Source organism: Candidozyma pseudohaemuli (assembly GCF_003013735.1).
Source record: "Candidozyma pseudohaemuli strain B12108 chromosome Unknown scaffold00006, whole genome shotgun sequence".
Lineage (NCBI taxonomy): Eukaryota > Fungi > Ascomycota > Pichiomycetes > Serinales > Metschnikowiaceae > Candidozyma > Candidozyma pseudohaemuli.
Window position 1 is genome coordinate 272,640 of NW_020194440.1, and position 20,392 is coordinate 293,031.

The window sequence follows — 20,392 nt, forward strand, 5'->3', positions numbered from 1 at the left end:
ATGTCGTTCAACTTCGGCCTGCAAAACGCCAATCAGGGCTCCGGCCTGACTTTCGGCAACACTGGTTCCAACACCAATTCCGGCACAGGCTTCAGTTTCGGCGGCAACTCGGCCTTTGGTTCGCTGAACCAGAATCAACAAAACCAAGGTCTGCAGAATCAGACACAGGGCGCAGGCTTTGGCTCTCTGAACACGCAAACTGGCCAATCAGGATCGTCGGCTTTCGGCTCAGGTGGTCTTTTTGGCTCCAACAACAACAATAATAACACCAGCTCAGGTTCAGGTGGTTTTGGTCAACTGACACAAGGATCCCTGGCTTTCGGCGCTAAGCCCGCTGACGGAAGCAAACCCAATTTCAGTTTTGGCCAAAACGCTAATTCAGGCACCACGGGCTCGGGTTTCGGAGCCAGCACGGGCTCAACTTTTGGCTCTGGATCTGGTTCAGGTTCCACAGGTGGATTATTCGGACAAGCCTCGTCCACAACGGCAGCATCTGGAGGTTTCGGTGCCAAGCCTGAAGAGAAAAAGGAGCAGGCCAACGCTGCCCCCTCTGGCGGTCTTTTTGGCGGAGATGCTCAGAAACCACTTTTTGGCCAATCCAGTACGAACACCAACACCGCAGGCTCCACCAACCCAGCTTCAGGCAGTCTTTTTGGTCAAAGCGCCAACAAGGAGCAGCTGAGCTCCACACCTGCTTTTGGCTCTACCAACTCTACAACTGGCGCGGGTCCAGCTTTCTCGTTTGGTGCTAAGAAGGACGAAAGTTCCGAGGCCAAACCTGCCGGAAGCCTTTTCGGCGCTCAGGGATCATCGTCTGGCGGCGTTCTTTTCGGTCTGCAAGAGAAGAAAGAGTCTAGTGCTCCAGCTTACAGTTTCGGCGGAAACACTGCCTCCAAGCCTACAACTCCAGCCCCAAGTTCAGGAAGCACAGAGGCAGCCAAGCCTGCTTTCAGCTTCGGTGAAAAGAAGGAAGGCGGTCTTTTCGGTTCTAAGCCCGAGGAAAAGAAAGAAGGCGGCCTCTTTGGCGCCAAACCAGAGGAGAAGAAAGAGGGAGGCCTCTTTGGCGCTAAGCCAGCTGAAAATAAGGCTGGCGGCCTTTTCGGAGCCAAACCCGAGGAGAAGAAGGAAGGCGGTCTCTTTGGAGCCAAGCCTGACGAGAAAAAAGAAGGTGGTCTCTTTGGAGCAAAGCCAGCAGAGAACAAGGCCGGTGGTCTCTTCGGTTCAAAGCCTGAGGAAAAGAAGGACGGCGCTTCATCATTCAGTTTTGGTGCTAAGCCCGGGGAGAAAAAGGAGGGAGCTCCAGCATTTAGCTTTGGAGCCAAACCCGGTGAAAAGAAGGATGCTGCACCAGCCTTCTCGCTCGGCGCCAAACCAGGCGAAAAGAAAGACGACAAGCCCGGTCTTTTTGGCTCCAAGCCCGAGGAAAAGAAGGATGACAAGCCCGGCCTCTTTGGCTCCAAGCCCGAGGAGAAGAAGGACGATAAACCAGCATTTTCTCTTGGTGGTGCTACCGCTGGCGCCGCTAAGCCGGCATTGAGCTTTGGAAGCAAACCCGAAGAGAAGAAGGACGACAAGCCAAACGGCGGTTTTTCGTTTGGTAAACCAGCCGAGAACAAGCCAGCTGCTGGTGGTCTTTTTGGTGCCAAGCCCGAAGAAAAGAAAGCTGACGGTACCGTCGCTCTTCAAGACAACAAAGCGGGAGACCAGAGAAACGTGCTGGCCTCGCAAGGTCCCACCCTTAAGCCAACAAAGATAGAGCCCATTCCTGTTTCGCTAGACAACCAGACGATGGACGACTTGATCACCAAGTGGTCTAAAAAATTGTCACAGACGACGTCGATCTTCGAGACATACACGGATAAGGTGAACGACTGGGATGTGGAGCTCGCTAAGAGCGCCGACGAAATCTCCAAATTGCACAGGGACTCGACTGAGGTGGAGACGTTGCAGCAGAAAATCGACAAGCAATTGTTCTTTGTGGAGAGCCAGCAGGACGAGCTCGACAAGGTGTTGGACAACTACGAGCAACAGGCCGATCTTTTGCTAAGAAACATCGACTTGAACAACAACGAAGCCAACAGCGGCGCCCTTACGACCACAGGCGGATCCGGCAATGTGTCTGCATCATCCACAAATGCCACGGATCAATTGAGAGAAAAGGCCTACCAGAACGCCGAATTGCTAGACGAGAGATTGGACAGTTTGGGCGGAAACTTGGAGACGTTGATTGGCGACATCAACGGCGTGAGCGACGTTTTCAACAAGTCGTTGGTCAAGAGCATTGGGTCCCGAGGCGGCCAGGGCGAAGAGGCTTCGATCGAGCTGATCATGAAATTGTTGAACATCCATCTCGAGAACTTGAAGTACATCGAGACCACAAAAGACACGCTCGAGCTGAAGTTGGCACAGGTCAAGCACACGCAAAGAAGGTGAGGAGAGCACACGAGGGCAAATACTAATCTACGGTTGATACATTTTTTTCCCGGTTGAAGCCATTTTTTTTCTTTTTTCCATATCTCTGGTGTGATTTTTGCGGTTATCTCCACTTCCAGTATCTAGCGCAGCCTGTGTGAAGGCAGTCCAACATTGGGCAAACTCGAGAACCGCGGCACATGATTAATACCCCTCGATTAAAAGGTGAAAATATCAACTACTCCGGAGATACCAGATACAAGTTCCTTTTCCAACACTTCTCCTTCCCTAATTAAAACAAACTCACAAAACACCCTCCCACAATGTCTGCCCCACTTATGATGCTTATCAACCTTATCAGGGATCCCGAGATCTCCAACAAGGTTATCTTGCAGTTTGCTTTCAGACAAATCAAGGCCATTGGCTACGCCAAGGTGCTCTCGATGTTGCTTGGAGCCTTGATGGTGGGCGTGTCTTCTGTGATCAAGATCCCGCAAATCAAAAAGATATTGGGGCCCAAAACAATGGCTGCAAGGTCCAAGTTGGCCAAGGGACTCAGTGAAGAGTCTGTTCTGTTGGAAACTGCTGCCCAGTGGATCCACGTCACCTACAACCAGCAGCAGAGAAACAGCTTTGTCAATTACGGCGAGCTGTTCTTGTTGGGCATCCAGAACATTGCTATTCTCTTGCTCCTCAAGTACTACAAGTTGAGAAGAGAGCTTTCCGCCGCCACCACCTTGACCGACAAGGACCAGATCAACGAGTGCCTCAAGGCGTTGGTCAAGCCTGCCGCCACCATTGTGGCTGTGTTGGTGTTCTTGACCAAGATCTGTCCACCCCAGGTGATTGCAGCTTTGCAGATCTTGAACATCCCCATTGGCATCTTGGCCAAGATCCCCCAGATCAGAAGAAACCTGGCCTTGAAGAGCACCGCCCACTTGTCCGAGGTGACGATTTTCGCCAACGTGATTGGCTCTGCCATCCGTGTGTTCACCACGGTGTCGAACTTCAAGAAGAGCCGCTCCAGAGACTCTGTGTTGCTTGCCGGCTACCTGACGTCGTTTGCCTTGAACGCTGTTCTTGCTGGCCAGATTGTGCACTACGGCAAGCAGGAGAAGGACGAGAAGAAGGTGGAGTAAAAGGACTTCTGGGCTAGTCCCGGGTGTCTATAGTTATGCCAACCATGCAGAATTTGGTTACGCCTACCATGCAGCTTTTGGTTATGTAGAGAGGAATATCACAAATTGAAGATGAAGAGGCGTAGGGATGGGATTGGGCTGGAAGCTTTTGGTGTCTGGCTTTCAACGTTTATTGTAGGAACCGGTGTTTTTGATATTGGTACGGGTGATACTGGTGAAAAGAAGAGAAAGCGAAATGCCACAATGCTTTGATTTTGAAAGTATATGAATGAAAACATTTTGTTGAACTCATAGACAGTTGATATGTAAGTAATAGACCATGCTTACGCCTTATGGTACATAGATTTGCACCCATGATGAATGAACCACTTCAACGCCGGTTAAACAATTTAAACAATGTTCACTTGCAGAAATTTCCCGCCTAGAAGTCAATTATCGTCGATTTCGTAAATACTGAAAATGTAGCAAATCACTATTTTTCAGCTATACCTACTACCACTCACCACAGCGGAATGTGGTCTTAGCGGCATTGCCATATATCCACACAGGGTCCCCGTAACTGTACCCCAAAAACTCAACAAATACACTAAACACAAGTCCACAACCACATCACCTCAAATTGAACCAAACTCACCGTAAACCCTAAAAACGAGAAACCACCTTAGCGCACTTTGCAGCCATCGTTAACCATCCACCACAACATGTGAACACACAAAAAACAACCCAAACACATCACAAAACCGTAATCACCCACTCCAACTCAAAATCCAAAACCTCCTTAAAACCTCTACTCTCCATTCAGTAACGCCGCTTAGTCAGCGGTTTCGCAGCCATCCACCCCACACGCCGCTCCACTATAAATACTCCTCCATCCCCAGCTTCTACCCCATAGTGTCATTTTTTTCTCTTTGACACATCCGAACCCAAACACCACCTTTTTGTGTCTCCAAGCACCTCGTTCCTGCCGATCGCCCTTTCCCTTCCAGGCATATCATCACCAACCCAGCCTACACCTTATCAGTGCGACATCAACTACTCTTTCTTCCCAATGCACCAGGCGTCGTACCTTCCAGAAAGCGGAACCAGCATCCTGTCGGTGCTCCAAGGAGGCTACAACCACCCGTTGGCACGTGAGTGGCAGGCGGAGAGACATCTCCGGAAGCTGATGTTCATCTTCCCCATTTTCGTCAGTGACGACGACGAGGAGGAGGTGGAGATCCCCAGCTTGCCCCGCATCAAGCGCCACGGCATCAACAAGTTGTTGAACTACATGAAGCCGCTTGTGGAGAAGGGGCTCAAGGCGGTGATTTTGTTTGGCGTGATCTTGAAAGAAGGCGTCAAGGACGACGTAGGCACGGCTGCAGACGATCCCAACGGGCCGGTGATCCAGGCCATCCGCTTGTTGCGGAAACACTTTCCCGATTTGTACATCATGTGTGACGTGTGTCTCTGCGAGTACACGGACCACGGCCACTGTGGTATTTTGAACGACGACGGTTCGTTGAAGAGAGAGCCTTCGGTGTTGAGAATCGGCTCTGTGGCGGTCAACTACGCCAAGGCAGGAGCCAACTGCGTGGCGCCTTCCGACATGATGGACGGCCGAATCAAGGAAATCAAGTTGGGGCTCATCCAGGCCAAGCTCGAGAACAAGGTGCTCGTGATGTCGTACCTGGCCAAGTTCCTGGGCTCGCTTTACGGGCCTTTCAGGGATATCGCCGGCAGTGCTCCTTCCCACGGCGACAGAAAGCTGTACCAGTTGCCTTCGGGCGGTGCTGGATTGGCCAGAAGAGCCTTGGTTCGTGATATGGAAGAGGGTGCTGACGCTTTCCTCGTGAAGCCCTCCACTTTCTACCTCGACATTGTCAGCGAAGCCCTGAGAATGTGCAAGGACTACCCGCTTTGCGTGTACCAGGTGAGCGGTGAATACGCCATGTTGCATGCTGCTGCTGAAAAGGGTGTGGTTGATTTGAAGGAGATTGCGTTTGAGGCACACAACGGTTTCTTGAGAGCCGGCGCCCGTTTGTTCATCAGTTACTTCACGCCTGAGTTCCTCGACTGGTTGGATGAGTAGACCGGGGGATGAACATTTGCAAGCGAACCAGCTTGCTACAGAAAAGAGGCCTACCTGGCCATGTAGATAGGAAACGAGAGACGTTTTATTGATTGTAGTGGGCTGCGTGAGCTGTGATATCTAAGTAGCTACTCTTGCGGAATCTCTAGATATTGTATTGAATAATGCAGTGGGGCTCTTTGAGCTTCGTTATTTAAGTAACTACTCTTGCGGAATCTCTAGATAATGTATTGAATTATGGTAATGCAATCAAGTCTATGATCTGGACCATCCGGGTCCAGCAATGATAATGTGATCCAGGCAGCAGCAATGATAATGTGACGACCCAGCCGGCAACAGTATCGCCAAAAGCAGGTAGCCAATTCGTACACCATTAATTTAAGCAGGCAATGCGGTTCTTTCCTCCCTCTGAGCTTCTTCCACTTCTGGAAGCTCCTCCGGCTCCGCTTCTGGAACATTTGTAGGCGCATCGGGAAGCTTGACGTCCTCTTTGGGCTTCTTGACCTCCTCCTTTGGAGCAATCTCCCGCTCCAAAGCAGCCAACTCCTCGTCCACCTCGTTCTCCTCAGAATAGCTCAACAGCCCCATGCCCAACATATCGGAAACCTCGTCCACCTTGACACGCTCGTCCTCCAAATCGTCAAGCACCTTGTCGATCTTGTCCACGCTCATTTCACTGTTGAGCTTCTTGAGCACCTCGTTACCCTGAGTCAAGCCATACACCACATCCTTCTCGATCAACTTGAACTCAATCGTGCCTATAAGATTCTCCAAGTTGCCGAGCTGCTCATACGTCTTGTTGATCGTCAGCTCCTGCTGTTTCCGCAGACGTAGGTAGAACTTGGCCTTATCAGTCTTTCCATCGGCGATGGCCTGTTTGGCTAGATTGTGCTGTTTTTCCACAATCACGGCAAGGCGCCGCTGGTACTGTTTGAGATTGTCTCTCTGCCGTTTGAGCTGCAAAATGGCCCTGTCCTGGGCGGTGATTTTGGGCTGTGACGGTCCTTGGCCCATGAAGAAGAGTTGGTGGTTTTCGCACGTGACGGGTTTCCCCAGATGTGGCGGGGCTTTGGTCGGAGGCGGCGGCGATTCCGATAATTTTTTTTATTTTGTGGATTTGAGGTTTTGGTGAATTTTATGTATGGTGATGTTTGGATGTCTGGTTGTGGTTTGGTCGTTTTGAGGTGGGGTGGGTGGTGGAGTAGTGTGGATCGAGTGCTCGTTTGCAGCCACTCCACGGCACTGGTGGTTGTGGATTTGTTTGGGGTTCTGATTTTTTGGACTTTTTTGGACTTCTAGTTTGGGCTTCTATTTTGGTCTTCTGATGCTTTATTGAAAAGAGAGCCTTACTTTGTTCTTGCTTCTAAAGTGTATGTGTATTGGGACATGCCGCTTGGTGGATCCTCAGTATGAGACCTCCATGACTACTTGTGGAGAAACACCATTATCACTCACTTCTTTTTCATTTTTTCATATTTTCTGGGAATGCCATGGAGAGCTCAAATGAGGCACTACAGCGACCTTCGGCTTTCTTGCGCCAAAACCAAAATAAGCATAGCACCTTCGTCAACTTCACGCTTGGCTGGATTTGGAAAGCCGTCGAAAAAGGCAAAGCAGAACTGTCAATTGCCAAAACAGACAGATTTTGCTAATTATATAATTTTACTTCCTTAATGACCTTACTCAATGGTCCTGAATAAATGCAAAGGGTGGACTTGACGAACACAACTCTAACAGTGCATAGCAGTGCATTGAGTAACCAACACCTTAGGGCCCACCAGATTAGTAGTACAGACTCAATTCCAGCAAACCACCAACCTCTCTTATTTCTGTAAATCAATGAGTCATTACAGCTTTTTCTGAAGAAACCAGCACTTCAGCCCTCACTTCTCTGATGTCTCCACCACTTCAACTCCACCTTGAATGGCCTACTTCGCTAAAGCCTCCAATCCATACATCCCCACCTTAACCTCCCCACAAGCCGTCTAAACCTCCGGAGTAGCCCCAGAAAACAAATACAAAGCCCCAGATTGTATGTAGATAACAGCCCACTCTGCACCCACTCTGCGCTATCTTGTAGGACAATGCATTGTGAGAACCAGCCATGAGCTTACCCCGGCAGAACCACCAAAGATGTCGTAGGAGTCTAGCAGTACGAGACCGCCAGGCATTACGAGACCCAAAAATTTAAAATAGAGCGATGCAGAGACCAGGATTAAATTGCTTTCGTCTACCATACTTAGCATTACTGTCCTTCCCAATTGCCTAGGATCCACCTGGACGGACGGCATCCCCACAGATCATAGCGTCATTCAGGTTAGCCGATTGTGACATGCTACCATGCCGTGCTCCCCTCCTTGCCCCTGGGGTCCAAAAATAAAAAAAAAAGAGCGATGTTGATGAGCAAATGGCTGCGAAACAGAGGCATCACCACATCACCAAATAAACAAAAACATCGCCAAAAACACCGCCAAAAGCAAAAAGCAAAAAACCCCAGCAAACAGCAAACCCCTGGCCGAAAGCAATTGCTTCCATGCTTCGATCGGTGGATCGTGGTGCAACGGTCTCATCACATTTCCTGTTTGGGATGGAACATCAACACCGTTTGTACCACTTTTCGCAGCCATTCTTGCTTGGGGCCTTCTCGTTTGGGAAATCTAATAACCGCGTCGTCGAACATCTTGATTTACTTCTCGGCTTTTCGTCTGAACAACTCCAGCTCCTAAAAAAAAAAACACTTCCATACTTTCGTCAATGGAGTTGAAAACACCGTTCCACGACTCCACTGCAGCCTCCATCATGGACAACCTCCGGCCTCTGGGCCTGAGGAAACGGCTGATTGAGCTGCTGCTGCCGAAGAGGAAGGCCATTGCTTTTGAAAAAGAACCGTCCTTGGTTCGAGCGAAACTGCTGGTCGAAAGGCTCCACAGACCCCAGTTTCCCATGAAGTTGCAGCCAGCGCTTTCGACCTCAATGTCGCTGCTAGACTCGAGAAACATGCTTTCTCCGCCCAAACCAGCCAAGCTCAGAAGACTGACGTCGCTCTTGACGCCCGCCGAGGCCTCCCAGACCGACAGATTCATCCCCAGCCACAGAAACCTGACGCTGAACAAACTCACTCCACAAAACGAACAGCCACACCCGAACGCCCTGCCGCAAACACACATCAAGGCGCAGACGTCCAAAATATACCAGAACCACGTTGCCGAGGCGTGCGGGCTCGATGTCAATTCTCGGATCTTGTGCTACAGACCTGCTCCGCCAGAACGGTCCCAGCCGCTTTCTGTGTTCAGCAGCATGGGCCAGAAACAAAAGACGGGATTACTCAGACCGTCTGTGGCGTCGGCTCGTGCTAAGAAAATCCCCACGGCGCCTGAAAGAGTGCTAGATGCTCCCAACATCGTAGACGACTTCTACCTCAATTTGGTGGCCTGGGCGCTGAGCAACTTGATCGCCATTGGCTTGGAGGATACCGTTTACGTGTGGAACGCTTCCACGGGCTCGGTGGGGCTTTTGTGTGAGCTAGGCAACAACATGCTTGTGACGTCTTTGAGGTGGTCTGAGGATGGGTCCTACATCTCCGTGGGAAAGGAAGACGGAAGCATCGAAATCTGGGATATCGAAACCAACCTGCGGCTCAGAACGCTTCTGCACGGCACAGGCTCCAGAGTGGCTGCCCATTGCTGGCTGTCTCACCTAGTAGCTCTGGGATCCAGAGAGGGTTCCATATTCCACAGCGACGTGAGGGTCAACGACCACCTTGTTTCAAAATTGGAAACCCACGTTGGCGAGGTCTGTGGAATCGAGTACCGTCCCGATGCACAGCAGTTTTGTCTGGGTGCAAACGACAATCTAGTCGCTGTGTGGGATGCTCGAGCGACTCTGGAACCGATATTCAAAAAGACCAACCACCGAGCCGCCGTCAAGGCCATGGCATGGTGTCCTTTCCAGAATTCGCTTTTGGCTACTGGAGGCGGTACTTCCGACAAAACCATCCATTTCTGGAACACCTCCACTGGAGCCCGAGTGAATCTGATAGAAACGGAGTCCCAGATATCCTCGCTCAATTGGGGGTATGAAAGCAAAACGGGCTATGAAGTTGTAGCTACCCACGGGTACCCGCTGAACAGCATTTCGCTTTTCAACTACCCGACTTTGCAGAAAACGGGAGAGATCTCGCTGGCTCACGATTCGAGGGTTTTGAGTGGATGCATGAGTCCCGACGGGACGACCTTGGCGACGGTGGCAGGAGACGAAAACTTGAAGTTCTGGCCGTTGTTTGATCTTCACAAGCACAAGACGGCCGAGCCCGAGGTGGGACAGAAACACATGAAGCGCTTGATGGAGCTTCGCTAGCATTGCATAATAGACGATTTACGGGAGGGTGTTGTAGATTTGTGTGGTATGGGTTGATGAAGAGGAGGGTTCCATTTTGTTGGAATGTTGGAGGGTGAATTCTGGATGGAGGGTATATGAGGTGTGGTAGGGGGGGATTATGGATTGCAGTTGTCTTGTCGGTAGAATATAATGGTGAAATGGAGACGAGGAGGGCGTTTGAAGTAGTATAATACGGTGATTTTCAACGAATGGTAAAGCATACCGGTAGTTTTTAGATTTCCATTTGGGTTTCTGGCCAGTGGGTTTTCTGGCTCTAAATGCCGTATTGTTTGATTGATAGCTCTGTTTTGTTATGCAGCATTTGAACCCTATTCTAGTCGGACCTTATTAGACCTGAGTAAGGTAAGCACAGAAATGCCACTGAACTCTGAATGAGGTGCATCGATGCACGAGCCTTCTATTTACATTGTATCGTCTAGGCAGCACTGAAACGGAGCAATTGTTTCAGAACAAAAAAAATCATGGTGTTTGGCACCTAACCATTTTAAGCCGGCTTCATTTGAGCTTGAACACCAACTCTCATCATAAGCCGAAGTCATTAGAGTTTGAGCACCTATTCCCATGATAAGCTGACTTTTCTTCACTCACAGTAAGCATACAGTTCGATAGGCAATTCCACTCTCCCACCATTGACCATCACCTAACTGTGCATCATTGAGTTACTTGGTCGGGCTTTGGCAATCAGTCGTAGTCTGAAAAGTCGTCTGGTATCATTGGTGCTCCCAACTTCGAGTAACATATCTCCCTCACTCTACGCTCGAATTCCATCTGGATCGTGGAAATAGGCCTCGTTTTATCGGCGGCTTCCTCATATGCCTCCCTGAGCTTATCCTTCTCCACTCTCTCGAAAACCTGAGCTACAGCTTCAAGGTCGTATTTGGTGACATCCACACTATCACCAATCACTCTGACGACCCAATCGGGCTCATATATAGAGTGATGTTCTTGCCTCGACTCGAACGTTCCGATATTGTTAATTCGTTTCAGATAAGAGTACGCTTCACCCGCTTTGACTCTATGAGGGTTCAACGTTTCGATCATTCGGACTCTTTCGAGAATCCCATGGTAGGTAGAAGCTCTTACCTGATTTAAGAGTTTCTTATCAACGGTGCTTTTGATCTCTCTGGTCAAGAATTCGTCAGCCAAGTCACAGGCTTTTTTCAAGTTCTCCGGTCTCGATGCTCTAAACCTTTCGTAACTGATTGGTTCGTCGGATGTATCCTCAAACTTCTCATGGTACTGTCGAAGAAAGTATCCATCATAAATACCCAAATTGTGGATGTGGTCTTCCCAGTTCACTCGCCATTCATGGTAGTTTCTTGGTCCACGCAACTTGACTACTTTTGAAGTAGGTTCACTGTTTTCTAAAGCATACTCCATTTTCTCGATGAATAACTCGTCCAGAAAGCGTATTTTTCTCCGCTTTGGCAAAGGCTGATCGTTGGGATAGGGTTTAACGACATCTTTGAGTTGAAGGCCTCTGCGTTCGTTTGGGTCTTTAAAACCGTCAGTTCTTTCCTTGACCCTTTTGATGATCAACTTCAGGATATCCTCTGGATGCATTTGATAAGATGAGTGTTTTTTCAAGAAATCACAGTCTGCACTTTTCGGTTGTAGCCTACTTATGTGTTCGATAGATGTTATGTGTATGAAAGATGTACGTCGCTTTTTTCACCAGAAGCCTTACCTACAGGGTTATACAACGAAGGGCCAATTTTGAAAAAAATTATTTTGTTAAATTTGACAGGGTTTTACAATTAAGGGCCGATTTTGAAAAAAATTCCTTCGTTTTATTTGAAAAGATGGTTTCTTTCTGGTATTCGATTCTGTACAAGGGAAGAAATCAAATCTACTGAGTCAAATCAATAACGAATGTGTATTTTGATACCCGATCAAAATATTTTCAATGACTATAAACAAGACAGATCGTATGACCAGCATAATCAAGCACCAACTCTCATTTGCTTGTTGGAGCGGTACTGTTGGTGACCATGTCTAGCTCTTTTGCGTTGTGGAAGGTATCCGGGTCTGTCTGGGTTACTCAAAGTTTCGAAACATATCTGCCTCACTTCATCTTCCATTATCTGCTGCCGCTTCCGACTGAAACGAAATCTGCTATTAGGAGTGTTGTTTTCGTAGGTGTATCTTGTTACCTCCTTCTCGATTTTCTCGAAAACTTTGGCTACACGGTCAGGGTCATATGCGGTTACATCAACAGTGTCACACATGACTCTGATGACCCAATCCAGTCCGTAAGTCATGAAGTGCTTCTGCTTCGATTTGTAGGTTCCGATGATGTTTACTCGTTTCAGATAAGAGTAAGCTTCGGCCGCTTTTAGTTGGTGGGGTTCCTTCTTTTCAATCAGTTGGATTTGGCTGAGGATTTCGTGATAGCAAAGACCTGCAATATTACCGGTTACCCTGAAAGCCCCAACATCAAAGCTTTTCTTAATCGCATGACTCAAGAAGCGATCAGCCAACTGACAGGCATCTTTCAACTTGTGGGAATTTTCTCCCCTGTAAGTGTTGTAATCAACGATGGAATCATCTTTGAATTGATCATGGTAGTGTAAAATGAAAATATCAATACGACCAACCAAGGCTTCAATGTACTCGTCCCAGCTAACACGCCATTCTTGGTAGTTGCTTGCCCCCTTTAACGTGATAACATCAGATGGAAGTTCTGAATCCCAGTAGTCATGAACACGCTCCTTGAAGAAACTGTATAAAAAGCGATCATCTTCAGGTAAAGGTTGATCGTCTGGAATGGGTTCACAGACCTCTCCAACAGTTTTACCACACAAAGGCTTGTCAAACCCATCTGTCCTTTCCTCAACTCTTTGGACAATCAAGGCCAGTATTTCACTTGGACGCATCTTTCCTTTGAAGTAGGAGGTGTTAATTGATTTTGAGATTCTGGGTCTCCATTATATGGAACTAAGCCCGAAAGGATGCATGTGAAGGAATGTTCTTGACTTCATTTCTGGTGAAATCCAAACACGATGGGACGTTTCAGAGATGGATTAATTCACGATAAAGGATTCATTCATGATTTATGAGACGAATAAGTTGGGAGGTTCTTTCTGGATGGAAGATAGGGAAGCCCAGGTTATACCCGTAGTTGGATACAGGATGGTGGAATGAAGCCACGGTGATTTGGCTCTAGTGATGATGGATCGTGGATTTATGAGTCAAGGCTTATTGAAGTACTATTGTTTTATTCATATCAGGATCATCTATCGACGGTTTCATTGTTGATCTCGTGTTAGAGGGTACTCAAGATGTGGTCCTCCTTCATATAATCTGGGACTTGGTTCAGATGGGACTAGGGTATGAAGAATTGACAACTTAATTTTTCTTTTTTGATTAGGCGGGTTGATCGGAAAATATGGCAAAATGCTGCTTATCGGTTAAAAGTGAGTTTTTCGTACATGTCGTCTCAATTCTCTGATACCAATGGAAGTCCGTAACCAACAGTTCACTAAACACACTATTTTCCCTTCTCTTACACTTTCATATTTCTCAATTTTGTGAAGAAAGATTCAATTCCAGTGTTTGTTTGTCTTCGCCACGAGTATGGTGCACTAGCCACATCGTTCACTTGGTCCAGTCTCACTTGGTCCAGTCCTACTTGGTCCAACCTACCTGGTCCATTTATCAAGAAAAGAAAGGAAAAGCCTATATATTCGACTTGCAATATTTTTCAAATCTCCAGAATTTAGTGTTTCCAAAATCGCTGAAAGTTTACATTTAGGTAGACTGGTTGGTGATATCCCACCGAAGTACACCAAGGGACACCCCAGACAATCTCTCCTACGATGAACTAAGACTTCCTAGAATTTAATGATCCTTAAGTTAACGAATTTGATAAAATCCTCAAAAGTACCCCCAAATCCCATAACCACCTCATGGAACAATGCCTCATCACTATTCGTACAGCATTAATGGTCCAACAGCCAACACCCACCAAATTACACCCAATCCGCCTAAACCCACACCTCAACCAACCATCCAAAAGAAACGGCTAAATAAACGTTTCCACTACGTCATGCCAGCCAAAGCCCCCACGGAACATCACAAATGCAGCCGCCCCACCACTCCATGTGCATCAAACGACACCACCAACCTCCAAACCCAAACCCCAATCACAAAAGAAAATCTCTTTAATCAGCGTAATTCTCCAATTCCAACCAACAACCACTCAGCCAGTCCAAATCCAGGCGAATGCCTTTTCGTGATCCATCGTAACGCCTGAACTAGCAACTGCACCACGGCTATTCTGACCCGCCCGCCCAATCCCGGGGTCCCTCAGTGTGGCGATGAGGCGAATTCGAAAATGAGCCAAAAGAAGGGAAATAAGAAAAACGAAAGATTTTAAAAACTTCCCAGAATGGAGTTGAAGATTTGCTGAATTGTAAAAACTAATGGCCCAGCCACAGCCGATCTAACGCAACAGGGCAGCGGAGACAGGACGTTTTTAGCAAAGCGAGACAAAGACATCTAAAAGAAGCGATTGGGGCGCCATTGTCTGGTATCTTTCCAGGGGCCGTTGAGCCGATGGAAGCTACCTGGCTGTTTTGAAGAGAAGGACAAAAACCAGTAAACAGAATACGATAAACAAAAAACAAAAGTCAATTGGACAAACGAAAGAATGCACCGGAAAGCACAGAAAAGCACACCGCAGCAGCCTAGAGACTGGTTGTGAACCTGGCACTGCATCCCTCGTCTAAGGCTAAATCTGTGTCTCAGGCCATAGAGCCGCCCCACCAGAGCAAGAAAGAAAAAAGGAAAAACCCAAAAGATTTTGGCAAATTGAGCGGATTCCTCCCTTTTATACTTTTAAAAAACCAAGGAAAGTACTTTTTGAAGTGAGTCCCCCCGCCCCACCAGTGCACCCTATATCTCGCTTTTTCCGAAGCCACTCCAAATACTCCAACGCGAACCACCATCTCTTCTTCATGAGCGCATCTGGAGAATTCACCCGTACTCAGATTTTCGGCACCGTGTGCGAGATCACGTCTCGTTATACGGATCTCAACCCCGTGGGCATGGGTGCTTTTGGCCTTGTGTGCCTGGCGGTCGATAAGCTCACTGGTCAGAACGTGGCGGTGAAGAAGATCATGAAACCTTTCTCCACGTCCGTGTTGGCCAAGAGAACCTACAGAGAGCTCAAGTTGTTGAAGCACTTGCGCCACGAGAACTTGATCACGCTTGACGATATCTTTTTGTCGCCGTTGGAGGACATTTACTTTGTCACCGAGTTGCAGGGCACGGACCTCCACCGCTTGTTGACGTCCCGCCCCTTGGAAAAACAGTTCATCCAGTACTTCACCTACCAGATCTTGCGTGGCCTCAAGTACGTGCACTCGGCGGGCGTGATCCACCGTGACTTGAAGCCGCTGAACATCTTGATCAACGAGAACTGTGACCTCAAGATCTGCGACTTTGGCTTGGCCAGAGTCCAGGACCCCCAGATGACGGGCTACGTGTCCACGCGGTACTACAGAGCGCCCGAGATTATGTTGACGTGGCAAAAGTACGACACCGAGGTGGACCTCTGGTCTGTCGGGTGCATTTTGGCGGAGATGATCGAGGGCAAGCCGCTTTTCCCCGGCCGTGACCACGTCCACCAGTTCTCCATTATTACAGAGCTCTTGGGCTCGCCTCCGGCCGACGTGATCGAGACCATCTGCTCCGAAAACACCTTGCGTTTTGTCCAGTCCTTGCCCCACAGAGACCCCATCCCATTCAGCGAGCGTTTTGCCCAGTGCAACCACGTTGAGCCCGACGCCATCGACCTCTTGTCCAAGATGCTCATTTTCGACCCCAAGAAGCGTATCTCGGCCGCCGACGCCTTGACCCACCAGTACATGGAGCCCTACCACGACCCGACCGACGAGCCCATCTGTGAGACCAAGTTCGACTGGAGTTTCAACGACGCAGACTTGCCTGTGGACACCTGGCGTGTGATGATGTACTCGGAGATCTTGGACTTCCACCAGATGAGCGGTGCTGGCCAGGACCCCTCCTTGCCGAACGATGCCGCCCAAGCCCAGGCCAACTTGATGCAGAACGATCTGGTTGTGCGTGAGCAGCTTGAGGAGAAGGAGCAGCAGACGTAAGCACGATGACGATATAGAGGTGCTGGCATGGCTGCTACAGCTAGGATGCAATTGGTGGAGCCCGAGCGGTGGAGCCCGAGCGGTGGAAGCTGACTGTGGAGGCATTCTTGAGCTCTACAATCGTATATGGCTCCCACTCCTCGCCCACTTGCCCTCCGGTAATGAGACATTCGCTTGGCTTCAGAAACTTGGGTCCGATCCGGATATGCCCTCCCAACCACTCCCCCAGCACCACCCCACACTGGACAGAGCTCGACTCAAATAGGATAAAACGTGAAAACCGGATTCGCCGTGCCGTTGTAGCCCCTTTTGTCTCCTCTCTTCGTTATCTTTGCAACCAGGTGTGCACACACCCCAGATTATCACCACTTATCCACTACACCTCCAACAAACTCCACCTTATGCCCTCTATTTCCCCATTGGGCGAGCGGCTCACAAAAGACACCCTCAACGACTACAACGTTGCAGTTACATACAAGGATCTACCGCTGGAACCGGATTTCTTTGAATGCCACATTGACTTTTCCAGCTCGATAAGCGAGACTTCCAATGGATCAGCCAAAAACGGAAATAAAGAAGAGACTCCACAAGGAGGGTGGTTCCTGGGTATTTTCTCGCTGGAGAAATCCACATTGGTCGAACAGCCCAAAGAGAAACAGCTCCTTCTAGGCTATGTTCAGCTTATAGGGTACATCAGATTGAACAACCTTATAGGCAGCGACGGATCCGCCAATGCCGCCAATAACCCGTACTGGAAGAATCCCGAATACATTGAGCTTTACGGCAAGAACGAGCTAGAGTTGGAAATCGACACGGTCAAGAAAACACCGTTTTTGAAGCAGTACGGTGAAGATGCTGCTAAGAAGCGGACTGGAGGGGTCAGCGACCTCAATTCTACAGGCTACGACGGCAGATCGCAGTATCTCGTGCACGATCTCGCCTACCAGTTCAATTCGTTGTCGAAAGCGCCCGATAATCCCGAAACACATTCTGAAGAATTGGCGAGAGAGATCCATGAAAACACCATTCCGTTCTATGTGACGGCGCAGCTGCTCCTTTTCTCCAACAGCAACATCAAAGGCGGCCAGGAAAAGTACGTTGTGAAGGTTCCCAAGCCGCCAAACGACCTCCCGCCTTCGTATAATACCAAACTGACTGGATCAGCTGGAGACGCTGGACTCGTTTCGATTCAGTACGCTTTGGTGGTGGGTGTTTCAGAGGAGGATGCTGGAAACCTCACGCCACGAAGCGTCTATTTCCCATTTGAGTTTCGGCTGGGCAAAAAGGGCTGGGATAGAGAATGGCTCCAGAACGATTATCTCCAGCATCCAGTGGTCGATAAGGACTGGAAGGCGACGATTGTGGACGAAACGACCCCTTCAAAAGCAGCACCCTCGGGTCTGAAGGAAAAGCTCCTCCGTGACATCGATACACTCATAGAAAGCGATGTGCACGTTGTGGCTGCAAACGAGCGAAGAAAAAGCTCTGTTTCAAAGTCGCTCACGGAAAACAAGGGCTTCATTTCCCAGCTTCCCCTGAAACTCCGTGTCAGCTACCAGATCAGAGTCAACAGCGTGGCGCTTTGTACGCTCACCATGTCGAAACCGTTCTACCATGTTGGTGAGGAGGTCCATTTCTTCCTCGACAGTGCCCAGCAGAACGACGACGGCGCCCGGGTGGTCGGCTACCAGGCCTACGTTGAAGCACACGAAGTCTTCAACCTAGAACAAAAACTGGACCAGCAGGAAAAACAGCTGTTTGTCAATACCTACAAGGTGACGCCTACAGTCAAGCAGAACCTCTTTGCCACGGCATTGGCGGAAAACTGGGATTCCGAAAGCAGTCCTACACGAGTGGGCAATGTGATGACCTTGTCCAGCCACATCACACAGCAATTCCAGAGCTCCAAGTTCATGGATCTCCGGTACTTCTTTGTGTGCAAATTCCTCCTCAACGAGTTCACCAAACCGGACGCCACCGAGTCCGTCAAAGACTACGCCGACTACATACAGGCGTACAAGGTGGACAACGAAGGCACGGAGTTCAAATTTGCCATTCCGTTGGTGGTTTTGCCATGAGATAACATGCCTTGCGGTCACATATGGTTGCGAAAACGAGGCACAGAAGGTGAACGATGACGCAGGTGCGGTTAAGGCCCAATGATCATCCGAAAGGTGCAGAAAACATGGCTCGTGTAAAAATCAGCTGCATTTTTTTTACGCCACCTTTGCCACCTGATCTGGCTTCCCCAACTTTGGCTTGCTATACTGTGTGGGTTCCCCAAAAAATAATACCCTACCCATTCCTTCGCTGCACCAGTGCACCACAAAACGCACGCCTCCGTCACGCCGCACCATGCCCCACATAAAAGGACGGCTGATTCCTGAAATCGGCCAGCCCCTTACAAACTATTTGTTTTTTCGATTTTTGATCCAATGTCTTCTGTGATTGTTTCTCATGTCTCCACGGCGGTTTCTTCCGCTCAATTGAAGGAGTTCTTTGCCTTCTGCGGGGTGATCCGCCTGGTGGACGATCTCGGCAAAGATGATAACGGATACAACAAGTTTCAGGTCAATTTCGAGCTGGAGAAGGCGCTTTCGACGGCAATGCTCTTGAACGACGCCGAATTGGACCAGGTGCCCATCGTGGTGAAGGAGGAGAAGCCCCCTTCGTACGCCGACTTGTCGGAGAAGAAGGAGGTGTCTGGCGATAACAAGATCCAGACCAACGAGAAGTCGGACGCTGCTACCATCACGGGCGACAGCGAGTACGACGACATTCTGCAGGAGGAAAAGCCCAAGCTGGCCATTTTGGCGCAGCTCTTGGCGTCTGGCTACAGCTTGTCGGACGATTTGATCACACGTGCTGTCAAGTTTGACAATGAGAAGGGCTACACCAGCAAGTTCAAGTCGTTCTTGACCGATTTGGACCAGAAGTACGTGGGCTCGCAGGAGCCAGGCACCCATGCCAACAGGGGTATCAACAAGGCTCTGGAGGGGCTCAATTCGCTCCACGAGTCGTTCAAGGGCCTGTCTTACCACCAAAAGTTGCAGCACTACTTTGACAAGGCGCTGTCGCACCCTTACGGTATCAAGGTGCACGAGTTCTACAAGCTGCTCTCCAAGGAGGTTCAGGATGTGCACCGTGAGGCCAAGCGGTTGTATGAGTTGAAGAAGACCGACAAGATCAACACCGGTGCCAATGCTGTCGACCTGCCAATTCAGTTCCCCGACGCTGAGAAGTCCTAATGAGTTCCATAGACTTTGGTGCGAGCCTTGAGGGCACAAACGCACTTTGCAATCACAAACACTTTGCAACAAACTTCTTCTTCATATTTCTTTAATGATACAAATTGTCCGGACTTTGATCCATCGCCCCAGGCAGATGTACAATATGGGTTTCTGGGACGAGGGAACCCTCCTTGTGGAGATGCCCCAAGACTCTTTACAAGTAAGGCAGCTACTCATTTTGCATCTGCAATTCAGCTACATTAAAAACTTGCTGACAAAGTATGTTGTTACTGGAGATCAATTGAGTGTTTACTAACCACAGTACTGCGCTTGTTGTGCTTTGGCAACGAGGTAAGAGAAACTGCCTGAGAGAAGTGGGTGTTGCACTAAGAATGCTACTTTTTGAATATCGACAATTGAGCCTCACGAAAGATGAGATCAGGAATATGGATGATTCATTGAAAGCAGTTCTCTTTGAGCTGTTGGAGCTTTTGGAAACCTGGATAGACGAGATTTGGCACCATGGTATCAAGTGTGTGCAATCGGAAGATGCCGTTTGTTGACACTGTCTTCTAGGGTAGTGCAAGTTTGGATAATTAAGCGAATAATAAATGGTCATTAAGTATTTAAATAACAATTGTAATTGTGGATGGATTCAGAATCTCTCTTTCACACTAGTGTTAATGCACCTAATTATAATCCACGTATCTCACCTTCGACCAGTCTATCTTGGGTGGAGGTCTGTAACCCACCTCGGGATCGTATTTCGGAAGGTAGCTTGGATCACGAAGGGAAATTGAGGAGACTTCAAGATACTTTAATTTCATCCCAGGGTTTCTCGAGTTGACGGTGCATGTCTTTCTTCGGTAAAACTTTCGATAAAGCCGCTGAAGCAACCCAAGGAGAATTATTAACACGATAACGAAGAATGTAAGTAGAAGTAGATCATATTGTTGTTGCATTATTGATGTACAATACCAATCAACTATCCATTAAGGTGAACAAGATGCGATGCATTCT

At 48.8% G+C, this 20,392-nt stretch overlaps 10 protein-coding genes across 10 annotated transcripts; 7 read left to right on the forward strand and 3 right to left on the reverse strand.

The window, feature by feature from the left end:
• NSP1 (FG-nucleoporin) lies at window positions 1-2,433 on the forward strand (the record flags this gene model as incomplete). The annotated part of the gene is made up of 1 exon (XM_024858189.1): window positions 1-2,433. One exon carries the CDS (start codon window positions 1-3, stop codon window positions 2,431-2,433), a length of 2,433 nt encoding a protein of 810 aa, XP_024713595.1.
• Window positions 2,434-2,735: 302 nt separating this feature from the next.
• On the forward strand, window positions 2,736-3,551 carry C7M61_002830 (uncharacterized protein; the record flags this gene model as incomplete). The annotated part of the gene is made up of 1 exon (XM_024858190.1): window positions 2,736-3,551. One exon carries the CDS (start codon window positions 2,736-2,738, stop codon window positions 3,549-3,551), a length of 816 nt encoding a protein of 271 aa, XP_024713596.1.
• Window positions 3,552-4,599: 1,048 nt separating this feature from the next.
• On the forward strand, window positions 4,600-5,622 carry HEM2 (porphobilinogen synthase; the record flags this gene model as incomplete). The annotated part of the gene is made up of 1 exon (XM_024858191.1): window positions 4,600-5,622. One exon carries the CDS (start codon window positions 4,600-4,602, stop codon window positions 5,620-5,622), a length of 1,023 nt encoding a protein of 340 aa, XP_024713597.1.
• Window positions 5,623-6,000: 378 nt separating this feature from the next.
• On the reverse strand, window positions 6,001-6,636 carry VPS20 (ESCRT-III subunit protein; the record flags this gene model as incomplete). The annotated part of the gene is made up of 1 exon (XM_024858192.1): window positions 6,001-6,636. One exon carries the CDS (start codon window positions 6,634-6,636, stop codon window positions 6,001-6,003), a length of 636 nt encoding a protein of 211 aa, XP_024713598.1.
• A 1,785-nt stretch (window positions 6,637-8,421) lies between these two features.
• C7M61_002833 (WD40 repeat domain-containing protein) lies at window positions 8,422-9,978 on the forward strand (the record flags this gene model as incomplete). The annotated part of the gene is made up of 1 exon (XM_024858193.1): window positions 8,422-9,978. One exon carries the CDS (start codon window positions 8,422-8,424, stop codon window positions 9,976-9,978), a length of 1,557 nt encoding a protein of 518 aa, XP_024713599.1.
• Window positions 9,979-10,701: 723 nt separating this feature from the next.
• On the reverse strand, window positions 10,702-11,583 carry C7M61_002834 (uncharacterized protein; the record flags this gene model as incomplete). The annotated part of the gene is made up of 1 exon (XM_024858194.1): window positions 10,702-11,583. The coding sequence occupies one exon, from the start codon at window positions 11,581-11,583 to the stop codon at window positions 10,702-10,704; it is 882 nt and encodes a 293-aa protein (XP_024713600.1).
• A 380-nt stretch (window positions 11,584-11,963) lies between these two features.
• On the reverse strand, window positions 11,964-12,896 carry C7M61_002835 (uncharacterized protein; the record flags this gene model as incomplete). The annotated part of the gene is made up of 1 exon (XM_024858195.1): window positions 11,964-12,896. One exon carries the CDS (start codon window positions 12,894-12,896, stop codon window positions 11,964-11,966), a length of 933 nt encoding a protein of 310 aa, XP_024713601.1.
• A 2,082-nt stretch (window positions 12,897-14,978) lies between these two features.
• HOG1 (mitogen-activated protein kinase) lies at window positions 14,979-16,142 on the forward strand (the record flags this gene model as incomplete). Its single annotated transcript, XM_024858196.1, has 1 exon — window positions 14,979-16,142. The coding sequence occupies one exon, from the start codon at window positions 14,979-14,981 to the stop codon at window positions 16,140-16,142; it is 1,164 nt and encodes a 387-aa protein (XP_024713602.1).
• A 401-nt stretch (window positions 16,143-16,543) lies between these two features.
• Window positions 16,544-18,220, forward strand: C7M61_002837 (uncharacterized protein; the record flags this gene model as incomplete). The annotated part of the gene is made up of 1 exon (XM_024858197.1): window positions 16,544-18,220. One exon carries the CDS (start codon window positions 16,544-16,546, stop codon window positions 18,218-18,220), a length of 1,677 nt encoding a protein of 558 aa, XP_024713603.1.
• A 357-nt stretch (window positions 18,221-18,577) lies between these two features.
• Window positions 18,578-19,390, forward strand: C7M61_002838 (uncharacterized protein; the record flags this gene model as incomplete). The annotated part of the gene is made up of 1 exon (XM_024858198.1): window positions 18,578-19,390. One exon carries the CDS (start codon window positions 18,578-18,580, stop codon window positions 19,388-19,390), a length of 813 nt encoding a protein of 270 aa, XP_024713604.1.
• Between the last annotated feature and the right edge of the window lie 1,002 nt (window positions 19,391-20,392).